General features: G+C 41.9%; 1 protein-coding gene across 6 annotated transcripts; it reads right to left on the reverse strand.

Annotated features, from left to right (window-relative positions):
• Window positions 1-5351: 5351 nt before the first annotated feature.
• ALG10 (ALG10 alpha-1,2-glucosyltransferase) lies at window positions 5352-18174 on the reverse strand. 6 transcript variants are annotated; one of them, XR_001552643.3, is made up of 4 exons: window positions 17930-18174; window positions 16676-16873; window positions 6028-6115; window positions 5352-5560 (listed from the first exon to the last, which is right to left on the reverse strand). XR_001552643.3 is itself a non-coding variant. In XM_085513446.1 (4 exons), the coding sequence occupies exons 1-3, from the start codon at window positions 18092-18094 to the stop codon at window positions 7397-7399; spliced, it is 393 nt and encodes a 130-aa protein (XP_085369572.1). In that variant the 5' UTR covers window positions 18095-18174; the 3' UTR covers window positions 5352-5560; window positions 7368-7396. The 6 variants fall into 6 exon arrangements, 5 of the variants coding, with proteins under 5 accessions (XP_085369572.1, XP_032298397.1, XP_085369513.1 ...); XM_085513446.1 differs by lacking the exon at window positions 6028-6115 and adding an exon at window positions 7368-7426; XM_085513387.1 differs by lacking the exon at window positions 5352-5560 and adding an exon at window positions 7368-7426 and having other exon boundaries at window positions 6098-6115.
• Window positions 18175-18191: the final 17 nt, after the last annotated feature.

Genomic DNA, 18191 nt, shown 5'->3' on the forward strand with positions numbered 1-18191 from the left:
TGGAATATGGAGTTTCTCTGCACTATGATTGCTACAAGATCTATGGGTCAATCAGCAATAAATTAGACAAATTAGAATTAGATAAGGTTTAGTCCAGATAGAGCAATATCCTGTGAGCTGTTCACAGAATCACAGAATCACAGAATTACCCGGGTTGGAAGGGACCTCAAGGATCATGTAGTTCCAACCCCCCTGCCTAGCAGGGCCACCAAACATACGCCTTTACTAGATCAGGTTGCCCAGGGCCCCGTCCAACCTGGTCTTGAACACCTCCAAGGACGGGGCATCCACAACCTCACTGGGCAGCCTGTTCCAGGACCTAACCACCCTTCTAGTGAAGAACTTCCCCCTAACATCCAACCTAAATCTTCCCTCCTTCAACTTAAAACCATTTCCCCTAGTCCTGCTATTATCAGCCCTTTCGAAGAGTTTACTCCCCTCCTGGGAGTAAGTTCCCTTCAGGTACTGAAAGGCTGCAATGAGGTCACCCCGCAACCTTCTCTTCTCCAGGCTGAACAAACCCAACTCCCTCAGCCTGTCCTCATAGGGGAGGTGCTCCAGCCCCCTGATCATCTTTGTGGCCCTCCTCTGGACCCTTTCCAAAATCTCCATATCTTTTTTGTACTGAGGGCTCCACACCTGAACACAGTACTCCAGATGGGGCCTCACAAGAGCAGAGTAGAGAGGGACGATCACCTCCCTATCCCTGCTGACCACCCCTCTCCTGATGGAGCCCAGGATCCCATTTGCTTTCCGGGCTGCCAGAGCGCACTGCTGGCTCATGTTACAGGATAGCAATCAACAAATTGGTTGTGATGGATGGATGCTCAAAATATTAACACAGAAACTTTATGACTGTTGATCACTGAGTGTGTCATCATCAACTTTAATTGTAATAGCTTGTTTCCAGTCAGGTGGATCAAAATCAGAGCAGCTTTATCTATAAAAATGTGTGTGCCTAATTGTTAGAGAGACTGTAACTAAATCTGTGTGTTTTGAATCAGACCATATTGTTTCGTTTCAAATCCCAAGGGATCAGGAGGCTCTTGAGCAGCACCATCACAGTTATCCATGCAACTGATACACTCAGAACTGCATCTGATCCATTGCTATACCTGAAGGAAAAACTAAACACGTGGAGGATGTGTGAAGTTAAATTTTCCTTTAAGATGAATTAAAAGGAATCTGATATCTATTAAGTAGTTTATTATTACAAAAATATATATATAAAATAAAGAGGTTTTGGAAACCAGTTAAGTCATCAGCTATTACTTCTCCCTGGGTTGTGACCAAAAGAACATGACAGACTTATTTTCCTTGCATTTCATTTAATTAAGATGCCTTTGGAAGAGCAGTGGCAGCGGCAGCACAGACCACCTCTGACACTCTCTGAATTCCAATCTGCATCTTCTGTCCTCCTGCAGACAGGCTTTATTTGACAAGCTCTTTCTGGCTGACTAATGTGCCTTAGGTCATGCTTATGGTTAGCACAGATACTTGTAGAGCAGATATGACTTATTAAAACATGTGCCACTTGTAATGAAAATCTCAAACTCTCCAGGAGAAGAAAAAAAAAGAAACAAGCAACATCTTTATAAAGGAATGTCTTTTGAGCTATTCTATTCAGATAACACGTAACTCTATGTGTACCAGCATTTTATTTTCATTCAGACCAAAAATAATTACTTTTTGAAGCAGGATTGCTTTTGTTAGAGAAATGCTATCACAAAATGCAATAGATTTCTAGAAATGCCAGGGATTAAAGAGAAATGCAGCAACATTTGCAATGAAATGGAAAACTGAGAGTCAGTGGTAAGGTCTCAGCTTTTTCCTTATGATCAGTCCTGTACAGTAATAGGTGAGGTGAAGAGTGAAACATGTCAGTGTTGGAACCAGGAGAGCTGGAGCTGTGGCTTCCATTAACAGGTCATCTACCTGCCCTCAAGTTTTAGATCATCAGCAATTATTTTAAGTTTCTGTGAAGGAAAATTGTCCCAGATAATCACAGAATAGGAAAACTTTCACTTTGACATCACATTTACATTGTCGCTGTACAGCTATTCAAATGTCAGCAGCAAGAGCATCCCATTTTTCACTGTCGGTTTAATAGTGGAACTTGGAGCTATGCATGACTTGGTGCCTCAATGAGCACAAGTGGTGCACAGCCATCTCTCCCCCCATGCAGCTGCAGCAATGGCCATGGCCCTGTGCTGCCTTTCCAAGCAGAACCACATGTGCGTGCTTTGCTATGTGAAGGCACCAACTCAGCATGCCTGGTGTACTCTGACACACCCACAAGCATGTGCAGGGTAGTGCCAGAACCCCAATGGAGCAGCTGTGTGCTTCTAGCACTGTGCAGTCAACATGCTCTAAGCAGCATTTTGGGAGCTACTGTAATGTCTTTAGGCAAGCACTGCCAGAGCTTATAACCAGGATGAGCCTTTAACAGGGAAAGATGCTGGAGGAAAGGAGCGTGGGAGGGATAGGACATGCTTATCCTCTTGGGCTGCCACTAGCAGCTCCAACAACGTCTGGCTCAAGCTGCGCTGTGCCAGCCTCCCAGCTTCCTCCCATTCCTTTCCTTCTATATCTTCCACCTCTAAGACCTCAAAGACTACCTCAAAGCCTGCTGGTGACAGCCAGCAATACTCAATACCCTGGCTTCTCTTCCTTTATGTGATTCTTTTCATTGTCTAGAAATGTTATTTTTATGTCTGTGTATCATTTACAGAGGATTTCTTTAAAGGGAAACATAAAGGGAAGGTTTAATATGAGAACAGGAATTAAAAGATAATAGTATCATGGAATGCTTTGGGCTGGAAGGGACCTCAAAGCCCACCCACCCCCAGCCCCTGCTGTGGGCTGGCTGCTCCCCTCCAGCTCAGGCTGCCCAGGGCCCCATCTAACCCAGCCCTGAGCGCCTCCAGGGATGGGGCACCCACTCTATGGGTGGGCACACAGCTCTATGTGCAGCTGTGACAGCCCTTACCACCCTCTGAGTAAAGAATTTTTTATGTTCGACCTAGTTATGACTTCTTTTAGTTGAAAACCTTCTGCCCTTTTCCTATGACTGTCTGCCCCTTTTGCCATACAAGAGGATGATAATACCAGTCTGTGCTTCGTGAGTGGAGCCAAAATGTGACAGGTTTTATAATTCCTGTGTTTCAAAACAATTTCTCTTTTACCATCAGTGACAGAAGATTCATCTTCAGTCCAATGTTTTTCCATCCATGAGGATTCCTATTCTTTTTTTAAAAATGATAAAGGGAGGAAACTATCCAACACATTTCCTTTTAAAAGCACTGGCTGCAAGTCTTTGTTGGGAAGACATTTATTCTAAATTGCCTTTAAATACTGATAATTAAAAATAAAAAATATACATAAAGGAATGAGAGAACAACATGATTCGACCTGACTTTTACCAACACTTTAGACAAAGGTATTTTTTTGCCTTAAGGTTTAGGGAAAAAACAAAAATGACATAAAATCAGAAAAATATCCTTCTCCTGCAAGAGGGAAGATGAAACCAGCTTGCCACATATCACAGATGAAACACAAAAAGAAGACAGTAACTAGAAATGAAAGAAAAGAAGTCATTTCCAAATGCCACTTACCCACTAACACCGGCTGCACTCATGCATTTTGAACAACTTCAAAATACAATAGGCCACCAAGAGAATCTGTCTCACCAGAACTAAAAAAAAAAGGTAAGGTCTTTCAATGTTTTACAGGGATGCGTGCGCATGGAGAGTAATAGAGAGTGGATTTCATTCTGTAGGCATATATCCAGTAATGAAATATCCTTTTGTGCATTGTCTCATTCTGTCTCAACTACCTCCAGTGCGGTACGGCATAGGACAAAAGGAATGCAGCAGAAGCGTTACAAGGTCAGCTGGGATATTCCACTTCTCCACAACCATTCCACTTCTAAGAAAATTACACTCAGTGTATCTGTGAGTCTGGGTGATTGAGAACAGGACAGAAAATGTCCGTTCCTTTGATTTCAAACCTCAGGACTTCCAGAGCTTGAATCACAGTATGTAAGTTCTTGTCCACATTTGTGTCTTTGAGAACATCTTCCATAGGTGATTTAGTGACACTATTTACCCTAGATCAAGAAAGAATTAAATCATTAATAAGCTCCAAAAACACTGAAATGCAATGAGTTGCTAATGAACTGACTCTGAGACAGCAGCATCTCAAATGAGGAAGCCAGGCTGCATTAAGGACCGGCATATAACTTTGGGGCTGTCTGTACCACTTCTTGAGGGTCAACTTCTTGAGGAAGATCTGCCGAGCTTGGCCTCTTTGCAGCTGATATCTCTGGACAAGACAGAAGGGCTGTTAGCTCATCCATTTATGGCCATAAATCTGTATCTGTTGTATCTGATGAGGTTTAGACTGGACATAAGAAGGAACTTTTTCTCTCAGAGTGTGGTCAGGCACTGGAATGGCTGCCCAGGGAGGTGGTGGAGTCGCCATCCTTGGCAGTGTTCAAGAAGTGTCAGGATAGGGAGCTAGGAGATATGATTTAGTGGCTTTCTGTAGGTATGGTAAAGGGAGGACAGTTGGACTAGATGATCTTGTAGGTCCTTTCCAACCTTGTGCTTCTATGATTCCCAACTAAAATAGAACAATTGTCTGGAGAGGCCCTAATAATCCTTCCTCCTCTCAAGGTGCCGTCTCACCAAGTTAATGATAAGTACAGCCTACATTTAGATTTCTTGAAATCCTTGCTAGAAGGAACACAATTCTGTTTTTCAAGAATTGGAAGTAACAGCCTCAGCTTGCCTTGCGGTCAGTATGAAGGTAACTATGGCTGCAAGTGGCCTGCAGCGTATGCATGTGTGAAGAGGTGGTGGCGCCAAAAGAAAAACAGTTAGAAATCAGATTTATCTATAGCCTCTATGGTGCAGAGAAAAGAGGCAAGAGATACTGGGACCTCCAGAAGAGGGGGATTTGGGAATACAAAAGAAAAATGAGGGCTGGGGAAGTTTGAAGAATGAAAGCAAGGTGTGGGAAGCTCTGCTTAGCCTGATGGAAGAGCAGGAATTTGCTGGGCTGCTGAACCTGGGTGGCAGGACTGAGGGGTACTAGGGTCGGGTAAAGGTAGGTCATGGGTGGGAAGAAAATGGATGGCCTACTTTGAGAGGAATGGGTTCATCCATCCTACAGAGGGATGAAACTGGATGCTAAAGAGCCAGGGTGAAGTTGGGTTGCCATTACCACAAAACATATTCCCAGCATAAGCTCTCTGCAGACACACACACCATTATGTTCATCTTCTCCTCCATGGGATCATCAGGTGCATCCCTCAACTGGTTGTCACTATTAAAATACTTTAGTCCCAATGAATGCTTTAAGGTTTTATTTCATTTTTCATATTATTGTGCATTTAACTGAATATACCAAATCCAAATATCTTCAAGGTCTCTATGTCTGATCTTTCAGACTTCTTCAGCATGCAGCTGAAGTGTTTGAAGAAGGCAATATTATTTCTTTAGTGTGTAAGTTCCTGTTGATTTAGATCCTCTAGATAGAGTCCTTGGAGAATGCAGCACTGAAATGAAAACAGATCCATCTCATGAAATTGTACTTACTGTGGTTTCAATTATCTTATTGTGTGGGTAATGGAAAAGAGAATTAGACTAATTATCTTCTTCTACTCTACCTCAGAAGTATATGTTCAAAGCACCAAAAAAACTGTCAATATTCATATTCTTTCAGTATAATATCAAAGGTTAAATCTGATTCCCAATTATCCTGCTTACATTACAATAGACATTACAATAGACTTAATGAGAAAACAAAGTATTGAATGTATGTTGTCAACAAGTGCCACCATCTGCATTTCTAATGCTGGCTCTTACACCACAACAGAGTTGCAAAAGCAGGAGCACTGATCTTTCTCAGCATTCCTTGCAATTTTACTGCCTTGGTATCACTGCAATTGAACACTTCTCCACAGATGCTAATGCTGCACCCCACAGGTTCCCAACTGTTACAAATGTACTCAGAAATACTCACACACTCATAAAATTTAATTTAATAAGGAAGAGCCCCAGATCAATTCTCCATGTAAGAGCTAACAAAGCCATGTCCAAGAAAGAGGATCCTAAAGAGAAAACACAGAAAGGGGTGGAAAGCACAAAGCCTGAGACCCACTGCAGCAAAAGATTACCAGAAGTCCTTTAATGCTGCTTAGCAAAAGAAAGGTGCTGACTACAGGCTGTTGTTGAAACGTTATTTTCGCCCAAGCAACTGCAGACTATCAAGATATCATAGCTGACTTCAGATTTTTTGTCTTGTTTACTTACTCTCTGGCAAAATGATGGGCAAGAAAATTTAAGAGCATCAAGTAGTTTATTATGTATAACCCAAATAGCAAGTTAGAATGCTTGCATGTGTTTAACATCTTTGACTCTGATTCAGTCACAACCGACATTAACTGATCTTTGCTGTAATTCTATGCTAAGGCTTACAGAAGCCTTAATTGCTAGCAAGATAGCAAAACTGGAGTTTATTTTCCAGAAAGGCTCCTTATTCACCATGAAGTTTTAATTGTAAAGCAAGAGTTTTAAAATGTAAGCATGCCCACCAGTTTCAGTGGCACTGGAGTTAATTTGTTTTAGGAAATCAAAGATTTCATGCAGCTTGATGACGAGAACAAAGACTAAAACCCTCTTGTTTTCACATGGACTGACTACATGAGTTAGAGAATAGTTGTCCCCATCAGGGCAACTGAAATTTGGTCAAGTCAATCTTAGTAAGTAAAAGTAGTATCCTTCCATAGCCATCCCATCTTCATTGTATGAATGCCTCTATTTCAAATCAGACAGAAAACAAAAAATCCTTGTGCTTCAACTCCTCAAAATATATCATGTCTCAAGGCAAACAAAACGAATCTCTCAACACAACAGCAAACTCAAGTTAGCTCTGGCTCTACAGACCAGGGCAGCAGTCAATCAACTCAATTTACCTCTATAAGCATTTAACTTCACTGAGTTCTTCTAGGGGAGGGAAAACAACCAAATCTTGGGGTATCTGGGCAAACAGCACTCCCAACCTCCCAACCTATCTCAGCCACAACAAAGCAGTTGTTACAGGACTTATTAACATATTTATTTTGCACTGGTTTTTCCATGACCATGACTTTAGAAGTCAAAAAGAAATGCTTCATGTACACGACAGCTAGCAGCTGTTCAAACTAAGGGTGCCACAGAACCTGCCTTAATATGTATATGTATACAGGTATACAGGTGTATACAGGAACATATATAGGTATATGTATTTAGGTCAATGATACTGCTTGCAAACAAATAAACAAACCAAAACAAACACAACCCCACCAACAAATAACAACAAACCAGAAGCGTCCAATTGTGTTGTGCTGTCTTCAGTTCTTGCAATCGTATTTCCACACATGCTGAAAAAAAACAAAGCCAGAGAAAAAACAGCCTGGAACACAAGAGCCTTCATGTTTTTCTAGGTCAGAAGGTTAAGAGGAAGTTGAGTTGTGATTTGCACATACTGGTATGAATGGAAGTTATATGATGCATATCTACACAGGTAAAAGAAGAAAATGGGGAGACCTGTCTTGCACAGATCTAGCACAGAGATAATAATCACAAGGAAAATGATTTTTTTGAGTAAAAGTAATTGATATTTGAAAAAGCTGGTCAAAGGAGAAGGCAAATTCATTGCTTTGTTGGCTTTAAATAGAATGCATTTTCAGAAGATGTGCTCCGTTTCAGCCACAAAATATTAAACTCCACAGGATTCACTTACATAACTTGGAATCTAATTCTCTCTCCATGGAAGTTCCTGGATGAAGTTCTGCAGCCTACTGCCATGCAAACAGCTGGGTTAGGTCATTACAATGCCATCTCCTCTGCCACCCCCTCCAAACTTTAGGCAGTGTAAATTATACAAGCAGTGAAGGAGCGCAGAGGGAAATGAATAGTATTTATCTTGAAGGCAGACTTAAAGCTCCCCTCACACATCAGCCTGCTCCAAAATCCCAAACCATTTTTTTTTCTTAGTGCTTTAGAAAAGAGCAAAATTTTATTTTCTTTTGGCTCTTAACCAATAAATCATCACCCTTCCTCATTTCAGAATAGAATATAGAAAATAATAAGAAATGATTGAACAAAACTCCAGGTTATTGAAGGAAATCTGCACCAGTACATTGTTATCATGGATATATGCAGCTTTTTACCATAGTCAGCAAATAAGCTCCTTTTCCTTTGGCATGCTCCTGGTTCTTTTGCTGGTAGAACGAAGATGGACAAGGAAAGTTATCCCACACAGCTTCTTGAGACTTCAAAGCAAGCTGACATTTTGTATTGAACTGAAAGTATTCAGATTAGGCAGCAGGAAAATCAACTCCAACACGGCTCATTCTGGCCTAAAAGCTGGGTGCGAGGGCCCACCACTCACAAGCGCTCTGCCCAAACATGCTGTGCTCCAAAGTAGGTCTCAGTAGCAGATAGCTTTCACAAGATGTCTGGCAGATGAGTTCCCACCTACACAGCAGGTGAAGGCCACAACACAGTGGGCTACTAACATCAAACAATCCCCTTGGTAATGAGAAGCATACAGTGCTGTAGCTGTGCACAAGTACACACAGCAGTAAGGAATCCCATTTGCAACAAGGAAAATGTTAGCTAAAAACCAGCCAGGTTGCTCTTACCGGGACTGCAGCTCTGATGTTCTTACCCCCACCCACCACCAACGTGCCATTTGCTGAGCACCGACCCAGAGGGCAAAATGCTATCTCTGAAATCCGGAATATTCCTGCCTGTGCTCCTTTGTTCTTTTGAAGCTTGCCATTTACATTTAAATTCAACCAGGCAACCCTTTGTTTGAGATTTGATGAGAACCCAGGACAACGCAGCATGATTTACATGTATGCAAAGTGCAGGCTTGAAGCAGTGCCTTAAAATTAGAGTCCTGGAAGCAATAATCACCATAACCACTGCTTTTGCATTATTTCCGTGACAATGCTATTAGGAGAGTTGATGTGAAAACATGGAAATGTAATCTCATTAGAAAAGATCTGAAGGTAGCTAAGGACACGAACTTCTGCAATTACATCTTTGGAAAGATGCACAGTGCTACCATTCAAGCCAGTTCATGCCAATTCCAATCAAATGTATGGCCTATCAATTTACTTCTAGATAGAACCAGGGAATAAAGCACACAAGAAGCCTGTTTTAGGAGTGTTTATTTTTTAAGATATGACAATATTTGCTTGATAAAAACAGCAGTGTCTGGGCAATGAACCCTTTTCCTGTTACTGACATACAGCTGCAGTTCAAGTAAGCTCACAAGATTTCTTGAGGACATTAAGATGTTCATTTACAGATCCACATCCCAGTACTAGAAACACTATTTGATAAACCAGCTCATCCTCAAGTTTCAGAAATGTCTTCTAACAGCAACCAGCAGCCTTTCCTTCCAGCTGGTACTTCACAACCCCCAGCGTATCCCATTTACTTCTGCAACAGCAGTTACCTGTACCAGCCCTTTCCCTTCTAATCCCTGCTCTTATAACCCAGCTTTCGCTGGAGCTGAAGGAACAGACTGAGGTCCTGAACATGCTCTGAGATTAAGCAGAAAGCCCAGTGCCAAAAGCTCACAAATTAACAGCATTTGAGCTACACATTGCTAACTAGATTAGCATTTCAGTCTCATGGAGAGATGCTTTTTATAAAAGAAGCCTCAGCTGACACACAAATGTCACTGAAACAAAGAGAAAAAGCCTATCCTATCTAACAAGAGATGAGCAAGGATGGTAGAGCTCTTTAGGAGGAAAAAAAACCCACAAGCCAACCAAGTGGTGAATATAGACAACAAACATTATTTTCATGGAGTTTGGGTTCAGATTTTTCACAGCACAGAAAGCAGATGATGCATTTAAAATGCAGCATGTCAACCACTCTGGGGCTGACAGCCATTTGGACATTTGCATTGCACATGTGCATCATCAAAAAAAAGAGCAAATGTGTCAGTCTCAAAAGTAGAATTTCTTTGCTTACTTCTACTCGTCCTTTTTTTCTCTTATATATATATATATATGGCAATGAATAGAGTAGGTGAAGAAAAAAAGAATGCTGGGAAAGTCAGTAATAAAACAGCAGAAGAAAGTCCACCTAAGTTTCTAAGCAATTATTACATTGTAAAACAGACGTTCTGACAGCAAGCTTTCAAGCTGCATTTTGTTCTCTAAGACCAGACGTAAAAGCTCCGTAAATACAAAAAACATTGAAAGGAGACATTTTAAAGATGAGAAGAACTAGCTCTGCTTCTGAAACACATCATACCATGTAGATTGGTAATTAAATCCAACGATATTATAGCTAAGCTAGTTACTACAACAAGCAATCAGCCACGACACTGACTTGAAGTTTTCCAGTTCTCAGCAAACCGTGATGCTTAAACCCCAACGCCGCGATTTCCAGCGGCGTCCCATTGAGCGCTGAGATGGCACAAGTCTGCCACCTGCTGAAAAAGAGTCAAACCTGCACTAGCAGAACAAAAATCAGAGCGGAGGGCTTTTTCCTACAAGACTTCTGGAGGAAGGAATCCATCTACGCGCTATCAAAGCAATACGTAACAACCATTTTTAGCGTGCACGTGTTGTTTACGGTGCCAAATTCGTGCTAATTTCGAATACAAGCACGTTGTCAAAGAACTGAAGAGGCAGAAAACAACACAAAATGCACACAAACAACAGAAAGTACGATTTATAAACTTAGCTTGTTTGAAAACAAACTTTCTACCTTCTCAAAGAAGCACCTCTGTGTAAATCTATGAACTGCCAACTATGTGGCTTTTGCTCACATCAAAACAATGCAGTCACATCGTGACTGTTCAGTTCTGTATTTCGAGTTGCTGAGAATTCCCTTTTTTTTCTGTCTCAGAAAAAACCCTGAATCTGAGTCTTTTTATAAGACTAATCATGATGTAATTACAATTGCTCTCCTTGCTGAAACTGAATGACATTAACATTGAATATTACCTGTAAAGTCTCTCTGGCTCACCAGCAAAAGTAAAAGTACAGCTTTAACAACAAATTGCTCCTTTCCTGTTTAAATAATTCATGCAATTTCCCAGTAGATTTATTTAAACTCAGCCTGATTTCACTTATCAGAAAGCACTGAGAACTAGTGTACAGTTAAATGATAATGCGAGTACTCTAATCAATCCCACAATACAATATTATTCTATCTTACAATAGTGAAAACAAACTAGTAAAGCAGTTCACAGAGATCATACTTGGCCATTCAACTTGGTAAAGCCAAATGGAGAGTGATCAAAAAACAGCTTTACCTATTGTACACACAGTGCCAACAAATTACTGACCTGACAACAAGGCAAAAAGAAAGCAGCAACTCTGTACAAAGTGTTTCAAATGCAATTTCAATAAACCCACTTACTGAGCGGGCAAAGACATTGGACAGGAGAACTGAGATAACCACACTCTTCTTGGGAAGGGCTCAGAGCCAGAATATCGATCTGCATACAGTAAAGCAAAGAAGTAACAGAACCACTAAGTGTGAGCAACCCCACAGCACTGACTTTTGAAGTGGGAATCCCTTTCGGAGTGACTGGAGTGGCAGTAGCATAACAAATTGCCACAGGTGGGACTACAGTACTTTAGAGGCTACACAGCATGTGAAACTTTCGATCCTCCCCACCACATCGTTTAGTTATGTTTATAAAAACTGCTTAACTGTTAACTTGATTTTTTTCTGGTTTCATTAAAGCCATTTGCTGACAGGGACCATTACAGCCTTTTTTTATTCTGAAGATAATGCACTGAATTCTTTTCAACCAACCAACATCAAATGACAACCATTGTATTTTGCCCTGGTAAAGGATACACCTTCCCCCTAGTTCCATTAGATTTGCATGTATATGAATAGCACTTAAAAGAACAATTCAACAGTGCCATTAGCAATTGTTTAAGATTACAAGTCAAAGATCTTGGAAACACTGAGTTCAATTTGGAATTGCAAGTGCACTCATATCCTACTTGAATACAAACTGTGAATGCAGAACTTTGGGACATAAAAGCCCTATTATTTAAAGGGGCATTCATTATACTGCATTCCACCGTGTAAGGACACGTTTCAGGCTGACACACGTAAATTACTCCCTTTCTAATAGGCTACAATATCAACTGCAATTTACCTTTTGTTGCACAGTACCATTTATTCCCCCAAAGAATGCAGATGCAGGCAGCCTCCACTGTATTTTCTAACTATCAGTTTGAAATAAAATCTCCAAAACGTCCTAATGATGAAAGAACCAACATTCTGTTTGCAAAACTCATGGAAGCATTTATTGATCGAAGACAAAAAATCCACAAAATTCAGTAGGATGTAGGATGGAGGATGTAGGTGCTTTTGAAAACGTTACCGTTGAGCAGAGTTTCATACCTTGACCTTTAGCCACAGATGGAAGCGGCCTGTTCCAAAGAGAAAATATGCATCCTAACGTAACATTTATAAGCTGTTTTAAATACAAACCTCCGAAACATAAGCTGTCATATCTTGAAGTACATTAGAGAATATATTATAGTGAAGAATGACTGTAAACATCTCTCTCATGTTTCACATTAATTACTGGTTAAGTAAGTGTTCCAAAATTTCATCTCCTACCAAATGTGTTCATTCCAGGAGTTCAGAAATTCAATATCTGTGTATTATAACACATCACATTCAGTTCCAAGGACATAAGCAATTTCCTTCCTTCTCCAGTCCTCTAGGAAAAAGATGGTCCATATATAATACAAAACTTTGTTCCAGAGTCCACAGTTCTGAAACGGAACCGGCTTTTCATAAGGTATGAAGGTTATAAAAAAGTCACCACATAAACCTCTGGACTTCTATGCTATTTGGCCACTGGAATGTTTTGTTTAGGAAAAGATAAAATGTTACTGCATTCACAACAACGTAAAAAGCCAACTCAACAAGTTGTCTATAAACAGATGGGAACGGAATATTGAGCCTGTATATTAAGAATGGCAAAATAAAGTAACGGAACTCTAACAGCTTTTGGGGAACTGTGACTGCTAATAAACATACAAAATACATTAAGATCCAGAATATCGATTTTGATTTTATTGTATCAACAAAACTCCAGCCAGCAAATATATAGGCTGGAACTAAGACATATTTTACAAGCTCGTGTCTTTGGAAGATTTTTCTCCAGACATAGAACGTGTAATGTCTATTATCTGCTAGCAAATACTTATGAACGTAGGTAAACTTCCAAATCAAGAACAAAGAGATGGCAGCCATTAGGATGTACTGCATACGGTGCCTTCGCAATGACTGCAGGAATTTCCTGATTTTAGTGGGGGTCAGTAAATGAGGGAAGGAAAAAAAGAGAGTAAAGGACAAAAAATAGAACAGCTGGGGAAAGTGGAAGCAGGCTTCGTGGCTACTTCTGTCACCAACAACTATTCCACCGTTAATGAAGACAAAAACAAAGAATGCAGTTACTAATACAATGTATGGCCATGTTAAAGCAGTAAGTGCAATTAAGTTTTTAGGTGACGTGAGATATTCAGTAAGAAATCGCATGATTAAGGTCAAATCAGAAAATGATGTTCTCATGGAAGAGATCCTTTCATCTTTCTTTTTCAGTAACTCGGTCTTCCAGGCTTCATTTAGCTTTTCTGCAACAACATTTCCAGCACAAAATGCTGTCCACACGATATTCGTCTGACGAAACATGAAAGCACAAAATCCAAGCAGAGCTGAAGCTTTATGGTTACCATAAAGGCACATTAAATACGCAAAGAGAGTAAAAAATACTGATCCTGTGTCCGTATAATAAAGGAACGTAAAAAAATAAAGGGTGGGAAATGTTGCAAGAGTTAACGAAGACAAGATTCGCTGGCAACCTGACACGGCCTAGAGAAGAAGCAGAGAAATATGATTAGTTATGTCCAATTAAAAAAACACGTATATCTGCAAGAATTCACAGAATCACAGAATTGTAGGGGTTGGAAGGGACCTCTAGAGATCATCAAGTCCAACCCTGTCAAAGCAGGTTCCCTACACCAGGTCACACAGGTAGGCGTCCAGTCGGGTCTTGAATATCTCCAGTGAAGGAGACTCTCCAGTGAAGGAGGTTCTCTGACACCCTTTGATTCTGTTGTTGTATGGCCACATATGCTACATTTCTGTTAAGTTCCTGCTATGTTAATATAGAATGTCTGACAATACAGTGTTAAAAGACAAATAAATACATCAAACTATTGGTGGTGAGATAAATACATGGCAAAAAAAAATACACCAACTCCTTTTATAGATCAAGGGTTCATATATGTGTGACAACAGAATCATTGTGGGACTGTAATTGCTTCCACATCTAGGATAAAAGAAATATATTAATGAGAAAAAGGAAAAACTCAGTCCTTTATGTCACTGCAAACTCATTATCACATGCTGTTCATAAGACAGCAAAACACACCATGCTGTTTTGCCTTTTGAAGCCAGCCCACAAAATGGCCAGCGCAAGTTTCTAATCTTTGGTGCAGCTTTCATTGTTTATTTTCATTATAATTCACAAGTTAAAAAAGAAACTTTAAAGAAGACAGGAGATGGTACAGCTTAAAACTTCTGCCAGTTGTCTCACTCACTACACGATATGATGCAATTCACAACATTAAAAAATGCTGCATGATGTTTCTGAAGGATGTTGTGCTGAATGAAACAGCCAGCAACATAAAGAAAAGAGAATAGAGAAAACACTGAGCTCAGAGAAGCAGCAACAACAGAAACACAAATTTTCATGCTTGTACTATTATCAAGAAATCTTCTGTTTTCTTATAAATATATTTTAATCTCCAAACATCAAATTAAGTATTCCAAAAAGGGAAACGATTCATTGACTTTGACCTGATTTGGTGTCTTACCAAGTGTGTGAGTCTCCTGTAAGAAAATGCATCCTTACAGTAAAGGAATTGGGGAACAGGAGAAATATCCTTACGGATAAAAAGTGAAACTAAAAAACTTTCACTATGTTGAAAGACGTTGATTAGAACATTAACCACTGAAAAGAAAATTACCTACTGCAATGGTGCTTCACGACTTTAAAAATGCAACTGTATTTGTCTTGCATCCAAATTGAACTGATAAGGTCTAGATGAGTGGACAGCTAAATAGGTACAAATGGGCTATATCAAATTCTACCCGAAGGTAAGAATACTGGAGGCATCTCAACCAGGACCCATCCTGTTTAACGTCTTTCTCATTAATCTGAAACAACAGAATACACTCACCAAGTCTGCAGTACCACTGGCCTGTGGTGACTCAGACAATATACTCAAGGACAGGGTTCCCATTCAGAGTGACCTACACAGGCTGGAGAATGGAGCTACGGAAATCTTACAAAGTTCAACAAAAGCAAATGTGAATGCCTGTATCAGGGATGTAAGAACCTCCTGCAATGGCACAGCCTTGGCATGGAGAAGTTGAGGATCCACTTTGGAAAAGGACCACAGGGGTCTCAGGAGGCATCAAGGTGAAAATGAACCAGTAGTGTACCCTGGCACCCAGGAACAGCAACAGCTTCTTGAGCTGTACTGGCAAAATGGTAGCAGCAGATCAAGGAAAGCAATTATCCCTCTCTAGTCCATATTTGTCAGGCTGTGTTTAGTATAACACATCAGGTTTCATGCTTTATAACAGGACATTACTGGAGTAATGGCAGAGGGCCACCAAGACAGAGAAGGGCTGAAGCACCTGCCCTGAGAGGTTGAGGGAGCAGACCTTGATCAGCCTGGAAAATAGACAGGGGGGACTGAACAGCAGCCTGACTATGAAGAAGTCATCATGTAATGTGAGTTGGGTTCTTCAAATGGTGCTTGGTGGGAGCAGGAGAAACAATGCATATAAACTGAAACAAAAAGTTCAGACTGGATATAAAAAAAAAAAAGACCCTTTTCCATGAGGCTACAGAGTTCTTTCTAACTTGCATTATTTTCCAACTACAAACTGACATTGAATGTAGTATCTTCTCTAAAGAACACGTTTTGATTCAAACATGGCTTACAGGCCTTCATTCAGGTAAAGCTTTGTGGAGAATCCTAACCAATTAAATTAGTTATTATCCTTTGGACAAGTTCACATGCAAATTATTTTAAGTCTTATTTCACAGAATTTCATAGAATTGGTTGACTTGGAACAGACTGTTAAAGGTCATCTAATCTAATTCACCTTCAACAAACAGGGATGTGTACAGCTAGATCAGGGTGGTCCATCCTGACCTTCAGTGTCTCCATGGATGTGGCATCCACCACATCCCTGGACAACCTGTTCCAGTGCTTCACTACCCTTATTATAAAAAAATGCTTTACATTCCTTACATCCAATCTAAATCTCCCCTCTTTCAGTCTGAAACTCTTTCCCCTTGTCCCATCACAACAGACCCTGCTGAAGTCTGTCCCCTTCCTTCCTATAGCTCCCATTCAGATACTGAAAGTTCGCTCTCAGACCTCCCTGCAGCCTTCTCTTCTCCAGTCCGAACAGCCCCAGCTCTCAGCCTGTTCTTATAGGAGAGGTGTTCTATCCCTTGGCTCATTTTTGTATTATATATATTATGTATTATTATATAAATTGTATATACTGGCACATAAAACAATCCTACTTTGTACCTTATTTTTCTGATGGATCTTCAGCAGAAGGAGGTACAGCAGGTAGAAGTTGCCGGCGCTGATGAGGAGGTTGATGAACCTGAGCATGCCGGTGGAACACACCACGCTGCCCGTCCAGCCAAAGAGCCAGGCTGCCGGCTTCACCACACCAACAGACAGCAGGTACAGACCCGGGGGGGTGGTGATCATGGGATCCCACTGCAGAATGGGGGACAGGGGTCAGAGGGCTGCTGTCACACAAAAACTGCAGCACAGATGTGCAGCAGGGCTTGGATATGCAATTCCAAACTCTGCTCTGCTTTGTTAATCACAGAACTGTAGGGGTTGGAAGGGATCTGTAGAGATCATTGAGTCCAGCCTCTTACTGAAGCAGGTTCCCTATAGCATGTCACACATGATGGTGTCCAGATGGGCCTTGCCTATCTCCTGAAGAGACTCCACAACCTCTCTGGGCAGCCTGCTCCAGTGCTCCATCACTCTGACAGTAAAGAATTTCCTCCTTGTGTCAGTATGGAACTTACCCTGTTCCCGTTTGTGCCCATTTCCCCTTGTTATACTGTTGCTCGCCACTAAAGAGTCCGTCCCCAACAATGTGAGTCCTGTCCTGTAGGTACTTATAAATACTGACGAGATCCTTTCTCAGCCCTCTCTTCTCCCGGCTGAACAGCCCCAGGCCTCTCAGCCTGTCCTCATAAGTGAGATGCTCCAGGCCCCCAGTCATCTCTGTGACCTTCTGCCAGACTCCCTCCAGCAGCCCCCTGTCTTTCTTGCATTGGGGAGCCCAGAATTGGACGCACTATTCCAAGTGCGGTCTCACCAGGGCAGAGCACAGAATCACAGAATGACCCGGGTTGGAAGGGACCTCAAGGATCATGTAGTTCCAACCCCCTGCCTGGCAGGACCACCAAACATACACCTTTACTAGATCAGGTTGCCCAGGGACCCATCCAACCTGGTCTTGAACACCTCCAAGGACGGGGCATCCACAACCTCCCTGGGCAGCCTGTTCCAGGACCTCACCACTCTCCTAGTGAAGAACTTCCCCCTAACATCCAACCTAAGAGCAGAGCAGAGGAGGGAGGATCGCGTCGCTCGTTAATGTGGATGTCTAATGAATTTCAGGCATTAGCAGCCAGGCGCGGACCACCTCCCCGCTCCCTCCTATATCAACACCCATCCTGAGCGGCCCGAGCCCACAGCGACAGCTGCCGCCCGGAGGTGCCCCTGGAGAACAGCCCCGAGGGCCGGGCCCACCTGCAGGAAGCGGCCCTGGCAGTAGGCCTGAGCCTGCGGGACGTGGAAGATCTCGTCCATGTAGGGCTCCCGCAGGCGGCGGTTGACGGCGGCGAAGAGCAGCGACGAGAGCAGGAAGGCGCCGCTCATAGCGGCCGAGAAGCCGTACGCCTCCACCCCCTCCATGCTGCCGCCGGGAAGCGGCACCGGGCCCCCGCGTCCCGAAGGGGCCGCGTGCGGGCAGCGCTGGGCCGGCAGGCGGGGCCAGGGGAGGAACGACGGA

Source organism: Coturnix japonica, chromosome 1 (genome assembly GCF_054131305.1).
Source record: "Coturnix japonica strain WE chromosome 1, WE-NBRP24, whole genome shotgun sequence".
In the NCBI taxonomy this organism is placed as follows: Eukaryota; Metazoa; Chordata; class Aves; order Galliformes; family Phasianidae; genus Coturnix; species Coturnix japonica.

Bases quoted from the DNA above. Each gene is read 5' to 3' on its own strand.
- ALG10 (XM_015851734.3), bottom strand. From the start codon at position 18,094: ATGGAGGGGGTGGAGGCGTACGGCTTCTCGGCCGCTATGAGCGGCGCC. The intron at 16,874-17,929 runs GTGGGCCCGGCC...CCCATTCTGCAG, and splicing joins GCCAGGGCCGCTTCCTGCAG to TGGGATCCCATGATCACCAC. The intron at 13,929-16,675 runs GTACAAAGTAGG...CTTCTTCTCTAG, and splicing joins AGATCCATCAGAAAAATAAG to GCCGTGTCAGGTTGCCAGCG.